Raw genomic sequence first — 16,093 nt, forward strand, 5'->3', positions numbered from 1 at the left:
CTACTATAATATTGAAGGTAAAAATGAACTGATTTGTACAGGGTTTCTGTAGGGTTTGGTCAGTCAAATTTAAGACTTTTTAAGACCTTTTTATGACCAATATGATTGAAATTTATGACCTACACGAATTACGAAAAATACATTCAAATTCCTTTCAAAAGTTTTTTTTTTTATTGACTTTCATTGAAAGTAACAAGATGTATTATTTAAATGCCTAAAGACAGCTTTGAATACATTAATAGACAGCAATATTCTTGATACTGATTATTTGCAACAGGCTTGAGCCAACTACTAAACACACCAGACTTTAAAGGCAGACTGTTGCTTCTAAGTGAAAGTTGTAGAAACCAGAGCGTTAACTTTACTCTTTATTGTCAGAAAGTATAATGACAAACACTTGCTAAAACAGGTGAACATTTCACAAATCTGAGGTAGAACATTCAAATATTTGTCATTTGTCCTTAACAAAATAAATATCTTTATTGGGAATTAACCTGTGCATTTAACCTGTGCATTTAACATTATGCCGCCAGCGCATTTTCAGGGGGGAAAGGCAATGGTAGAACCAATGAATGAACGAGCATATCAATTTAAGACGTGGCTAAATGAAATTTATGACCTTGTATGGAAAATCCGGACATTTTTGACTTTATGGCCTAAAATTCTAATTATTAAATTTAAGACGTTTTATGACTTTTTATGACTCCGCGGAAACCCTGTTGTATACAAACACTTTTATTTTAATAATAATAAAGTTATTTGAAATTATATACAAATTGAAATGGTGGCTGTCATAAAAACGATCCAGATTTATTCAAACATGCATTAAATATTGAAGAACATTAAAAATTATAATGAATATGTAATATGGTGCATATATTTAACAAAATTCTCCTCTTTTTTTAATTTTTCTAGCTGACTAACGAGTTTATGGGATGTTTTTTCTGAGGTAAATGTGACGTTACATGACATTGTTTACTAACGTCTTTCCACGGTTGAAACACTGATTGAGCGATTCCATGTGACATGATACGGACTTCGATAAGTTGTATTCTACCTTTTAACACACTTTCAGATGCTCATTCATGTTTATTTCGCGCTGTAACTGGTATTATTAAGGCGGAAGAGAAGGTCATGTGCGCTCCGCGCTGCTGCTTCTCTAGAGCTGAGCTGCGCCAGAGCGATCTCAGGCCACAGCGCCAAAATGGTAATTATGTTTTTGAATTTCGTAAGAAAATGGACATAATTTGAAATCTGAGACTTTGTTTCATATCAATAATAACAAAGCACAAAGATTTTTGCGATTTATTGGATGGGATGCGCGCAACAATGTTCCATTAATTCATCAACTGAAAACAGGATGACTAATCGATTATTGGGATTTAAGAATCGATATCGTTTCGTAAAAATAAGAATCGATTAAAATCGAGAAATCGATATTTTTTACCCAGCCCTACTCTGTGTGGTGTTAGCTATCGGCGCATAAGCACAGCTTTAGCTTCGCCCACACGGCCCGCCTCCAGCCGCTCGTTTTTTTCCGGAAAGACTCGGTACAGCCTATCTTTCTTTTATAAATATAATAAAACTAAAGACTTTTTGGAGATATGAAAGATGCAATACTACTCTATAGGTACTCAAGATTAACAGGAGATTGAGTGAAAATGAGCATTTCACCCCCCCTTTAATGTATCGTTTCCATTACGCAATTTCAAATAGTTTTCAGTATTTAATCTTTCAATTGATATCTACTTTATGATGATTACTAAAATGTGTGAAGGAGAAAAAAACACAATTAAAAAAGCATACCAACCATCCCGCTATCAGGACACTGACAGTTAACAGGCTGAACAAATGTAAGTGAACATTTTTGGCACATTTATAGACAGACACACCTGCATGAAGAACCCGGTGACTAGAGCTCGGCGAATGTTGATGTAGTAGTCTCGGCTGGTGAACTCTGTGCTGCGTCGTGGCAGGTTGAAGCGGTCCATGATGCGTGAGAGCTGCTGCCGCACGTTATCAGCCGACATCAGTGAGCGGTAGTTCACGAAGTTATCGTAGCACCACTGCACTGACTCGTGATCTTGGAATAGAATGGTTACACATTAAAACCAGGTTAAGGGCAACATACAAGCAGAACTGAACTCAGACCAGCACTGCAAAATCATCTATGAACTTCTAAATTGCTAATTATTGCGTCACAAAATGGATTTGCTAAAAAAATCTTTTCAAACTAATTTTTCCAAACACTTTTCCATATCTGCTACTGACAGGCCAAACAAAGTACCACCCCAAACTCAAGCCATTGGTTGAGCCAATGTTGTCAGGATGTTCAAACAAACAGTGTCTCAGAACCACATGCTTCTTGCTTTCGTGGGAATCAACCAACAAATGGCTTGCTTGATTTATATACATGTAGAGTGTTACTAGGAATGCAAGAAATATTGTGAGCATACCAGCTATTGGCACATATTGTTTAGTTGGAAGAAATGCAACCCTCAGAGACCCAGAGTAGCAGAACTGCAACATTTGTATGAAGCAATTAAATGCCTAATTGTCATTAAAAGTGGGTAACACGTACAAGAAGCTGACACTCTAGAATTGACCATAACCACGGTTTTTGTGAGGAAAAATAAAACAGCATATTAACTGAATTTTTCTATTTACAAAGTATTTAACATCTAATATTTGTCTTATTTTACTTCTATATAAATACATTAAAATGTCAAATACTGAAATTTCATGATTTTACGACAGTACACTTACGATTTGAAACATATTACTTTTCAATTACATTTGTGTGCTGAATTGTGTTGTGAATACAAAACTTTTCACTTTAACTTTGTGTTTTGAAAAACAGTGGTGAAAACCCTAAATGGCCAGCGCTGCAATTTTTCAACGTGTTATACCCCAATGCAAATTCTGCCTAAACAAAATGGTTTAAATAACCGATGGCTTCCTTAAGGGGTGAAAAAAAGATGTATCATGAATATCAAAGGTTTGGTCCAAAGTGTTAACTGCAGACTCTTGTTTCTGCTAATTTCTATATTTATGTAATCTGGTTCTAATGTCAAGGGTTTATACAATTTACACAATCAAATTCACATGGACTTCTTTGTACTGACAAATTAAAATGCCGTAACATGAAACTTGTCAGCATCACATGAACACAAATACTCTCTCATGATTTTTAGAATGTTTCAAATAAGCACTGGCTACCAGATAACGAGTGAGATGCAAGAAACCCCATGAGAGTTTGAGAAAATATGGAAGCTAAAGTGAGAAATGAACTGCACATAATTCGCTGTGCCTTTCAGAACAGTTTTAGTACCATGGTGCCTCGAAGGCACTGATTTTGATGAAACAAATTACGATTTTCAGCCACCTACAAAAACAACCTGAAATTAGTTGTAATAGATTTAGGCAATTAGGCTAATTAAAAATGGGGGGAGGGAATCATTTCACATGAGTATAAGATGCAAGTGTATGTGTGTGTATACGTACTCTGTTTAAAGGCGTGGTAGACGTTGAGCAAGGTCAGGTGGTCCCCGTCGATGTGGGCAAACCTCATTTTGGACTCGTCAGCTGCCTTCTTGGCTTCGGTGGGACGCACAAAGCACTGTGGGACTAAACAAGGTTGGTATGGGCCCCAACATAGCCGCCCATAGGGATGAGTCAAGCGTTCACCCAGACAGGACAAAAGGCCTAGTTCTGAGGCTAGAGCACGGCACAGGGTAGACTACACCAAATGGTAGGACGGGGTGGGGGGAGAGCTTCTGCTTTCGGCTTTTCGTTTTGCCTTTTTGGAAGAGAGAAATTATTGCAGTGGAAATTAAGCTAAACCTGTGGCCTGATCATTTTTCTGGGGGGACGAGGTCACTCGACAGAGTCAAACCTGACTGACGTTCATTTAAAATACATGCTGCCATTTGCACAAAAATAAATAGGCCTAAATTTATTTATTTGAATTGCATTTACATTCGTTTGGATTCCAGTTTTAAACTGTTTAACTATACTGTAACTGTAATAATTAAATAATGTCATGATTCTTTGAGTGCAGAAAGCTTACCCGTTTCATTTGACTAAAAAATATGCGTCACTAAATTTTTAATTTTTAATTAAGATTCAAATATATATATATATATATATATATATATATATATATATATATATATATATATATATATATATTTAAGTTACTTATTAAATTTGTTAAAACAGTAATCAAAATGGATGTAAATTTGATATGCAGTTCAAATACATAAATCTTAAATTTTGTCCTAAAAAAAGTGGATTTTAAAATATTAAAATATATATATTCATATTTTTTAAATAGGAAACTGTGAGGTTCATATTTTTTTTTATTTTAGGTTATATAGCACCTGATTTGGAACCCAGAATTGTTAGAAGGGTTACTCAGGTCAGTTCAGATCTGTTAAACAAAGCTTGAACCTCTAAAGCGCTAGTAAATGATAGCTCTTAAGCCAGGGGTGTCCAAAGTCTGTCTATTAAAATATATTACATGTCCCGCTGCGCATAATTTACAAATCATGCAGTTTCACAATGTCAACACAAGGTGACAGCACTACATTTTTGGCCAGGTGTAGCTGTAAATCGTGAGTGAATACAATTTGATAACTAATTAAGTGCTGCCATTTCCGTTGTGTGAGGAACCTTAAACGCGCCAAAAGTAGATCAGCACTACTTGTTTGAACCGCACCACATAGACCATTTATTAAGTTTGACCAAAAGACAGCGCAGCGCAAGCATAGAGCAAATGAGTTTACTCGCTGGGCACAACACCGCTCTGGATCACGCTACCGATAAACAGCGCAGTGAGATCCAGTGAGAAGAGTTCCAGTTCGGTGCAGAGTTCTCTGGTACAAGCACAAATGTCTTGGTGATTTAAACTAGTTTAAAGCCAGATGAAATAATGCTGACATTCTCCAACACTGATGCGAAAAATAGGAGAAAGATTGTGCCACAACGATCCATTTAGAAGGCTTTTTCAATCCACAACATCGAATCTTTAAACAAAGTTTGGACTAGTGTTGTCACGATACTGAAATTTCCAACTTACGATACCTTGAAAAATATAAATATTTTATGCCATTTTCAATACCATTGGGGAAGACTGACTGTATTCACCTGAATACTCTGCAAAATGGGCATTTTGAAAAAAAAATTTTTAATGTATTTGACCGTTTAAGTGCAACAAGCCACGGAAAATAAGTCACTTTGGTACTCGCGAACTGTTTAAGAGGCGGCTTAATGTGAACGGCACTTATATAGATCAGTGGTGTGCGCGCTTTTGATGTGAGCATGAATCCTGTGGGAATTACTAAAATTATGCGCAATACAAGCACTATTCAACAGGGGCGAACGAGACGAGTGAGAGAGAGGAGGGTTGTGTGTGTCAATTCACTGTGGAAAGGAAGAGACCGAGAACGTGCAGCTGGGATTGGTGTATCAATACTGCAGAAAAAAAAAAAAAAGAGTATGGAACCGTTTCAGATATTTCAGTATCGACACATATCGAAATATCACAACACTAGTTTGGACACCCCTGTCTTAAGCGGTTGTACTTTACATCTTTATGTCCTACTCTCCCCCACCCCTCTGCATCACAGACATTCAATAGCTCAAGCACCATTCTGATTTGGCAGTCTTACAGTGCGACACATTAAGAGACTTGACTGTTTGCGAGTCTTTCCTTTGAGAGTCGTTCTATATAATGACTTCAGCCAAGCAGCTAAAAGCATAAGCAGACTGTTTATGCAACCATTATGATTAACTTGGTTGGCAACTTAAAATTGTGGATATGTAGACAATAAAACAGGAGACTAACATCTTTTTGTTATTTTGTCCTGAGCATATTCAGACACACTTCTAATTGATAATGAGTGAGCTACAAAGCATTAATATTTCATAGTCCGTTAGATTTCATAGCCATTCTTTGTCTAATAATTCATATGCAGGGGTCATGTGTGTACATGAGCACATACTACCTGATAACATTGCGGTGATGGACAGGATCTCATTGGAGCAGTTGAACTCGCAGCTGGCGATGACCATCTTGGCCAGCTGGGGGTCGAGAGGGAACTCAGCCATCATGGAGCCCAGCTCCGTCAGGTCACCATCGTCATTCAGCGCTGCAAGATAGTTCAACAGCTCCAGGGCTCGCATCAGGGTCTCAGGAGCTGCCAGAAAAATGTTATATTACAATACAATAATAAACTGTGAAATTTTTGTAAATTAAACTATGCCACTGGAAAATGCCATGGGTAGTTGCCAGGTTGTTGGAGGTGTTATGAGTAGGTGTGTAAGAATGACAAAAATTATATTTTTGTTGAACAATAATTGGACAATATTTTGTCAATTGGCCCTTAGTTAAGGTTGGACTAGGAGTGTGCCATATCGTACCGTCCACGATAACACCGGAATAAACTTTTACATGATAAAAAAAAAAAAAGTGTCATATCGCGATATCAATGATATAGGTCATCAATTGATGACGATATCAATATCAACGACGTATTAGCACTTTAGCATGTAGATTGTATGTGTAGCCTAAATGAATCCACACAGATTATACAATCAAATCAATCATTTTAAAACTTTCTCCTAGACACAATTTCATAAACCGTGTAAGTGTTCAGCGGTGCTCTATCTCTCTTCTCTCTCCCTCCAAGCGCTGCAAGTGTCGATACTACACTCTCGCGTTTAGGAGTCGGGACATGACGGAACTGTTACTTGCACAATCGGGCCAGCAGAGCATCGTAACTAAAGTCTATAATTTTCTACTCACAAACAGCTTGCAAGTAACAAAAGTTATTTTTCGCGGATCATATCACTTTAACGAGAAAAAAAACGCGCAAAATTCTTTTGAAATTCCGGTCTTGGTTAGTATACTCATAAACACAGTCGGTTATGTCTTAAATAATCATAAAACACGTGTGACACACTGTATAATGAGAACAGTAATGGATCCGTGCACTAGCTCTAAAAGTGACAGCAGCCATATGTGTCTGTCATTAATGCTGTCGTCAAAACAACAAAAGATAGCTTTAATTGTAAGGAATCAGAATTAATAGCCTATGTATTTAATTTAGTCAGGACTCAGGACTAAAAGACTATCAGTGTTATTTTACATTTGATTACATTCAGTTTCTGTAGTATTTCCGAATACTATTGTTAGACCTAACCAAAAACTTCTTTATTTGTACCTATTATTTGTATGCATTTTTGCTACTTTTTTTTATTTAATTCAAAGATTCAAGCTTCCTTGTGTTGTGTAAAGTCAACAAACTTACCTCATTGTAAAAACGCAATGAGTGAGCAAACATTTATGTGAGATCAATGTAATTAAAACATTTTTAATTTCCTATATCATCATAAATATCATTATCACAAATATTCTTGAAATTTCATGATATAATTGAGGCTATATCACCCACCCCTAGGTAGGACCATCTTTAATTTTTGAAATTATGAAAACTAGGCACGTTGTTAAAACAACAATTACAATATTATCATAGTTGATACATAACACTCATTCTAAACCAAAGCATGAGAAAAAAGTAATATGGGATACTTGCATTAGCTTCATTGGAGGTATATAAAAAAGCAACATAAGAGGCAAATGAAAGCCATCGGTTTGCAGTAAAAACATTGTGGCTGAGGTGCCCTGGACAACAACTAACTTTTAATTCAAGACAAAGGGGGCTAATTTTTCATCTGACATGCAAGCAGTTCCAAACAGCAGCACCACTAATTCAATTATAGGGAGGAAGCTCTACTTAATGCATCAACACTGGTCACACACCAACAAATTCAATTACTGACCTTTGGCTCTAGAGAGTTTGGCTCTAATGACCAGTTGCATGTTAACTGAAAATTAGCATTGCCTAAGGTTTGGAGAAGTTTGCTGAATAGGATGAAAGACTGTGGCTGTCTTTATCAATGAGTCAGGAAAACTTCATTTAAAGTGTAACGGTCAGTTTGTTATTATAAATAAGTATTGATCTTGTATATCAGAAATACTTTTAAGGATGTAGCATTTACTCGTGCAATGCAAGTAACGCAAGTAATCCGTTTTGGGAAATAATTAAGTATAGATGCCATGCAGTGAGCCCGCCTGAAAAGTAATTTACACTGCGGACACCACATCAGAAATGAACTATAACAGGGGAACGTGCCGATGTGTTAACTGAAGGCAAATCAATGAGAAGGAAAGCTAAAAGGTACATTAAAGAAAGGAAAGTTTAAGCGAGTATTTGGCAAATGTCACCAGGCTTCCATCAGCCTTATCCAGTGCTACAAATTCCTGCTGTTTTCATTTGGCCTCTTGTGTGCCAGATTGAGTGAATCTAATCCCATGCTTACTGAATACAGGTAAACAAATACATAGATTTACTACTAGTGAATTATTAATTATACTCATGAATTACTACTAGTTGACAAGAAAAATCTTATTTGAAGGCAGCCCTAAACAATACTGAAAATTGTCTTTTATATTACACATCCATACATTTAGTTAGGTGGTTTTAAGTAGTCAAATGTATCAGTATTACAAGAAGTAGAAAGCTTTAATAAGACAGCATTTTTAGGGTGACTTTAGAGATCTTTAAGGTCATGAACCATTCAGAAAAGATGATGAGCCAATCACAAGGAAATGTTCCAGTCGTTACTATTCCGCGACTACAAGTCTGGTCATCATGCAGTTTTAATGAATTTCCACATCAGTCTTCATATAGCATAAAAGCAATTACACGATCAAAGCAAAGACTCCGAAATATCAGTCCGTTTATGTGAGGAAGTGTGCTGCCCCATAACACAGAACCATTTTATAGTATCAGACACTGAGGAACAAACTCAAAACTTTATTTTATACCTGGTGGGTCCATGAAGTCAAAGTGCACTAGGTCATCGATACCAAGCTTCTTGAGCTGTAGCACCACAGAGCCCAAATTCGACCTGAGAATCTCAGGGTATGTGTTATCCTGACAGGATAACAGAGAAAAACAGAGAAAAAGGAAAACAAATTAGCTGATGTTTTCTATTAATACTCTCAAGTTGCAGCTCATGAGGAAATATTCAAATGTATTTGATATGGACATTTTCCATTTGTACGAGTGTACAAAAAAAAAGGCTAGAAGTGACCAGAAGTACTAAAGACTTGTGAAGGAACCAGTGTCTGGCTTGACCACTGAGTCCATCTGTGGTTTGATCAACAAATGACCCAACCAACATTGCTGGCATATAATCAAATCGCTTCCCAGATGCCTACAGCAGTAATGATCCGTTACACAAACCTGCATCTCAGTCTTGTAGGCCTTCTCGGTGTAGAGCCGGAAGCACTTTCCCGGGCGCGTACGTCCAGCACGGCCGGCTCTCTGCTGGGCTGAAGCCTTACTAATAGCCGTTACGAGCAGCGACTCGACTCGAATGCGAGGGTTATACACCTGTGCGACGAGAAGGAAAGAGCTGTGTGAATAATAAATGCACACCATTGCACCACAGCAATATGCCAAAGCGAAGCCATCCTTCATCTCTGACTGGACTACATGTATGACAGCAGCAGCTGGGCTAGGGAAATGTCAGCAGAATAAATAACTAGCTTTTCCATCTCGAGTCGCTGTCAGAGCCCCGCCACTGGGTTTATCTGGGGATTTCAGAAGCAAGAGAAACAGATGATGGGGTGAGATTAGACAAGTGAGGCATAGAAGAGAAGACTAACCTTTTGCTTGGCAAAGCCAGGATCAATTACAAACACCACGCCATCGATGGTCAGGGACGTCTCAGCGATGTTTGTAGAAACCACAACCTATGAGAGGCGAAACATTATGGTCAAGACTGAGATCAAACAGCTATTGACCAAAACATAAATAAAAGCAAAAATCGAAGTCCATCTACTTTTTGAACAAGTTGTACAAGACACTCTAAAATGACCTGGACGCCTATGCATAACATTTAAAAGCAGCAAGTATTTTGACATTTCTGCAGAAAGGTTGGTGTTCTGAGTGGTTTATGTATGTTTCAATAAAAACGCAAAGATGTTCTAAATGGGTTTTAGAACAATGCTGTGTGGTTGCTATTGTGTTCTGAGCGTTTAAGTACATCGCTATAATGCAAAAATGTTATAAGAGCTACTTAGAAAGTTGCCATGTTGCTCTGGTGTTCTGAATGTTTTCAAAACCTTGCTTTGCGGTTGCTATGGTGTACTGATTGGTATATTAAGTATGTTGCTATAAAAATGCAAAGAAAATCCAACTGATTTTTAGAACGCTGTTATGAAGGAATGACCAAAAGGAACAAGAGAGCCCACCCTTAAATCTGTACAATACTTATGCTCTCTACACATGGTTAAGGTCCTTTTTCCCCCATCACACTTTAAAATGTCTTTAGAGTAATATCACAAGGGCTGCCACATTCCACGATCAAATTCAGAGTACTCGATTTTTAAAAATCCTCTACAGCAATTTACCTGTGTTGAGTACCCAGCAAAATACCAGAAGTGACGCATTCCACGGACAAGAATCCATTAACTGTTAGATCATTTTCTAAGGCTGCACACTGTATGAACAATTTAAAAAAAACATACTATAGCAGAGTGCTATTGTAAATTCACAAAGGCTGCAATTCAATTAAATATATGCCCTGCAGGTTTAATATAAACATTTTAATATTAATATTAATTATTATCAGTTTAATATTAATTATTTCCATGCCTGTAGGTTACGTGCGTCTCAGATCGGCACCGTTCACACAAACAAGTCTCAAAATAAAAGTTTAAACCCTCACTCTGAGTTCACATGTTTTGATGTCCACATATTCTTGATCAAGATATTGCCGTGGCTGTAGCATTTCTATTGTAAACAAGAGACCAAATATTAAAGATTAAATACATTTAATTAAATGTCGTATTGCCAATATTAAACAAGGATTTGATTTGATGCATTTTAACACTTGTTCTATAAAACCATGATTGCTTGCTTTTGCTATTTTATTTGAATCAAAGATTATTGCCTTGTTATTATTTATGTATTTTAAGTCTTTTTAAAGGCTATTGTTTGCTTGGGTCTTTTTTTATTACAACAAAAAACATCCGCTTACTCGATTACCAAAATAATCATTAGTGACAGCCATAAATATCACTTCACTTAAGTTACACAAGTTGAGAAATTATTAAATGTTAATTGCAAGTGTGTGGTACAAATTATGTGGCCAAGTTGAATACTTGGCGTAAAGTATTTATTCAAATCTCTAACCACTCTCTACACCAGCAGGGTTGCTTTTTTTAGTACATTTCATTGGTGATTAAACTCTTCTGCACTGATCTGGGCAAAAAAAAAAAAAAAATTCAAATTAAAGAAAAAAGTTCTGTTGTAACTGGAGAGAGGGTGAAAAAAAGGCACACAAAAAAAAAAAATCAGTGGGAATTAAATCCTTAAAGACACTTCAGTGAGCTGTCGCAAGCTGGAAGACTAATACAACCCAACAGGGAAGTAAGGCAACAGTTGCTGCAATCAAGTCAAATTGGGAGTGTGCTGGCTGAGCCGGACTGCTTTCCGCCGAGCAGCCCGTCCAGACACATTACTATTGCTCTTTTTGGCGGCAAGATACATGTCTGTGCACAGCACGTAGCCATCTTCCACTCCCTGGAGAAGCACACATCTAAGAAACTGTATTATTAATGCCACGTCTCGCTTCTTCGCTCTCTCTGTCCCTTTACAGTACAGGTGGCCTTCATCATGTGTGGTATAGTGACATATTGAATCATCTTTGAGCTAGAGACTGTGGACTGTCTTTGATGCACTGAGATGATCTGAGATGAGCCCCCAGAATCTGAGCAGCCCCCAGAGCTGTGGAAGGATGTCGTCAATGACAAAAGAAGGTGTACATTCATAGAGAACAATAGTTTTAAATGTCGCTCGCGAGCAAGTCATGGATTAAATGACTGGATAAGTCTGGTGTCTGTCTTGTCACCGGAAGATCAGGTTATAACCATTTTATTAAAATTTGCAAGATCAAAAATAAATCTTGAAAAAATACATTAAAGAAAATGAAACATGCATGGATGCATCATTCATAATAAGATTAATAAATGAATAGGGTGAATTTCCATTTCTTGCCAACTGAGTCTCTATGATATTCTGGTTCCTAAATATGACTCAGGTTCCCTCTTTCGATTAAAAACAATGGGATTTTTGCACCTTTTTATCAAAAAGAATTCAGATGTCTTGCAGCAATACGCACATAGTTTGAGTTATAAATAATGCCTACAGCAAAAAACAAGCACTGAAGTTTAATTCATTAGGTTAGGGATTTATTTAAAATCCTAAACTTAAGTGGGAGCAATAGTATTTTAAGTGTTTTCTTTAGCAAGCTCCACTAAAAAAATGTTTTGCCATGTTTTGCTATGTATATTTGCTAAATGTAAATTGAGTTTCAAAATTGCTGGCCTCCATTACTAACAGAAAGCAAATAATAGAGAGAAAGCTTATATATTTCATGTAATTCAGCCTCCTAAAAATGCCTTTCAGGCACTTAAGTCCTACTTTTATAAGTGGATTTCACTCTAGCCACAAAATGAGTGGCTTCAGAATTTATTTATTTATTTTTTACTCTATTCATGGAGCCTTTGACCTGATGTAATTCAGCTGCTGAAAAGAATCATCTACCTATATATTCATAGAAAGGCCGGGAGAATTTGCTGAAAAAAGGCCATCTGGAGTCTGGAGACTGGGGGCCACGACCCAATGACCACAGAGCGTGCTCCTAACAGACCACTGAATGACAGCGGGGTCCGGAGCGCTCCAGACATGTGATGAAAAGAAATGAGGGTTCCTAACCAGTCTGCATCCTTTCAGAAAATAGGGCCACCAGGGAAAGACCTTTGAGATGAAATATATTCCAGAGTGGTAGCCATGGAAATTATCGAAAGGTGAGCACCATTGGAATGAATTTCACAGCAAAAACACTAAATGCATTACAAGTACTTAGACATACTCATTGAACCATGAGGTGTTGAGAAATTGCATCTTTTAGGAAGCAATGATCCATAAGCAAGTGGTCTGGAAAAAAGTTGGCGGGCTGACTGAACAAGGCTAATACCAGCAACATTTCACATGAATAAGTGCAATTTCAATTCTCTCGAATGAGCCTCTCATTCAATGTTCATTTTTGGTAAAATACCTCAAGGTAGAGACATACACTACATAGCCAACTGGTCATAAGATTGGAATAATTAAGTCTTTTATGGACACCAATGGTTAACTTATTTGATTGAAATCACAGTAAAATAGTAATATTGTAAAGTATTAATTTAAAACAACCATCTCAATGTTGAAAACAGTTTGATGATGCCTTTTTTTTCCAGGATTCTTTGATGAAAAGAAAAGTTCAAAAGAACTGCCTTTATTTGAATAACTTTTGTTCAATTTATTGTCCTTTCTAAATCACAATATATAGTGTCACAATATATCGCAATACAAAAATGCAACAATGTGGATCTTGGATAGTGACAATATGTATTGTGTATAGTTCAACGAAAAAATTAAAATTACAGTGTTTGTGTCAGTACTACAATAAAATACTATATATAATGTTGAATATAAAGTAAATATTTGTTGGTTCTGATAATGCCAAATGTTATATTTTAGTGTTACCAGTAAAAAGTTGCCTATACATTATTTTAAATACATCTAGGCAGTGACAGAGTACAAGCATATTAGTCTAAAATAATTCTGTATTTTCAGCTTCAGAATCATGAATTTTTTTATTCTGGCGTCACCATTGTCCAGCATCAAGTCCAAGCCTATTAATTTAATCCATTCACAATAATATCGTATCGTGAGTTCAGTATCGTTATATGCATCATATCGTGACGTGGGTATCGTTACACCCCTGGTCCTTTCTGAATAAAAGTATTATCTTTCTTTTTTTTACTTAAACTTTTAAAATGGTACTGTATCTCATAGGCATGTGCCGGTATCACATTTTCATGCTGCGATTAATTGAGTGAGCTTTTATAACGTTATACGATATTATCACGATATTTTAATTGCACATGAGAAACAGATGGATTGGGGGGGGGAAGGATGTAAAATTAAAATAAAACTTGCATCACAAGGTGTAATTGTGATTGTCAAAACATTTGGTAACTAAATTGAATTTTATTAAGTTTAGTGACAACATGTTACAATGATTACATGGTACAATGACTGGTAGGCTACTGTTTGTATTGCTTAACACACATTTAACGATTTCAATTCAATACTTGGGATTTGATTTAAATCTTGATTCAATATTGACTAATTTTGGATAAATATTAGGAAGGCTACAGTAGATAGCCCACATGTAATTTTTTTCTCATGAAAAAAAATCTCACATAATGCTATGTAACCATATAGAGCCCTATCAGCTGGTATTATTAAAGGTTACAAATAACTAATTAAATCAAATATAATGTGGTTTTCATTATAATAACAATTATGTAATGAGACAAGTAAAAATATAATAAATATGTAAAAAAGTGCAGTGCACATATTCAGCAAAATACTCCTCTTTATCTATTTGTTTTAGTCAACTAACATGCTGGTCATTAAATGGTTTAAATGTAACGTTCTGTGACACAATTGTTATCCTGTTTCATATCAAAAGTAACCTGCTCTGTCTTGTTTGACGGTCTTCGTGTCCTCTTTGCTCCGCGATTTTTCTCTGCGTGAGAAAACGGATGTGTGGCGTGAGCGTGTGAAGAGTCTCGCGCTGAATGCGTCGAGTTGGCAGCTCTGCTTTTAGAAGCGGGATGGATCCGGATAGATCGGCGGCGGCCATAGACTGTAGACGGCGGCGTTCCTCCTTCCACCATGCTGCTTCTCCATGTGAGGACTGTTTAGAATAGACTAGAAGTGCGCATCGGCCGCATGCTTATACACGTGGCGATTGTTTACATCAGAGTGCGCACGTGTTTCGCGCAGCATATACGCAGTGTTTGTTTAACCTGTTAAGCTTCACCAGTGCGTCGGCGCACTGAAGCGTTTTTTATTTATTTAATTCAAAATTACTATCAGATTTAATGTTATACCTTGACAAACTATACATAATTAAAAAGATATAAGACTCAAGTTTCAGTATTTGACCACTATTGTATTCTGAGAAACTCATAGTGACAGTTATGTCTTAATTTGTGTCAGGAGTTATGAAATGAAAAAATGAGTCAATACCTTTAATATGAATTATGCGCGTCAGCCGCTCCCATTCATAATAAACTCCCGTGCTGTCGTCATGACAGCGATACACAAAACAACGTCCCTCAGGGCTTTAGCTCAAAAATGTGCAGATTTGGAGAAATATTGATAGATTCTTTTAGATTCACATCATATTTCTATAGACAGGAATAATATTTATTGAATTTATACCCAAATGCGTCAATGTAATCTTTATGAGCGTTTGGTATTCTAATTCACAGTGTTTTCAATTCATACCAATAGCCTGAGGGCGCTATATGCACAGTAATATAGTCCATATATGGCACATGAAGAAGAGCCATGATCATGTGACATTCCAGGAAGCCTCGAACACACACAAAGCTAACAGAGATCGGCTGTGATCATGCAGATAAAAGATGTTTTGAAGACAATAAACATGATTGCAATGATATCTGATTTGCCTGTGTTCTTCAAGCCATGCCAGGTATTTTTATAATAATAGATTATATTTATAATGTAATGCTAATCTATATAGACTTCATTATTGTGCATAATACTATCAAATAATATATTTTCTGTCTGATTTTTTTATCTGAAGCTAAATTAGATCACAGAAGATTATTTAAAACATTCGGCTTGAGTTATAAAGTACGTTTTGAGCATAAATATGGTTTTAATCTCATATATTGTCGTGTATTGATGGTGTGCTAAGCTAACATGCTAGCTAGCCCTAACTGTTAGTCACATGACATGGTCTTGAAAAACATTTAACTAAATACAGAGTTTTGGGCTTATTATCTTCAGATTTTAAACATAAAATGTTTAGACATGTGGCTTTAGCTGTAGTGCATTTCTAGATTGCTCCAGTGCCAATTTCAATT

At 36.5% G+C, this 16,093-nt stretch overlaps 1 protein-coding gene across 1 annotated transcript in view; it reads right to left on the reverse strand.

Moving 5' to 3' along the window:
* The window catches only part of dhx15 (DEAH (Asp-Glu-Ala-His) box helicase 15), a 50,128-nt gene that overhangs the window by 3,006 nt on the left and 31,029 nt on the right, over positions 1-16,093 (reverse strand). The window contains exons 7-12 of the mRNA XM_081359821.1: positions 9,740-9,826; positions 9,315-9,464; positions 8,894-9,002; positions 6,009-6,200; positions 3,505-3,627; positions 1,893-2,083 (exon numbers count right to left, since the gene is read on the reverse strand). Of these exons, the coding sequence (XP_081215947.1) occupies positions 1,893-2,083; positions 3,505-3,627; positions 6,009-6,200; positions 8,894-9,002; positions 9,315-9,464; positions 9,740-9,826 (852 nt within the window). The remainder of the gene's footprint in view (positions 1-1,892; positions 2,084-3,504; positions 3,628-6,008; positions 6,201-8,893; positions 9,003-9,314; positions 9,465-9,739; positions 9,827-16,093) is intronic.

Source organism: Scardinius erythrophthalmus (genome assembly GCF_964197995.2).
Source record: "Scardinius erythrophthalmus genome assembly, chromosome: 2".
Classification (NCBI taxonomy): Eukaryota; Metazoa; Chordata; class Actinopteri; order Cypriniformes; family Leuciscidae; genus Scardinius; species Scardinius erythrophthalmus.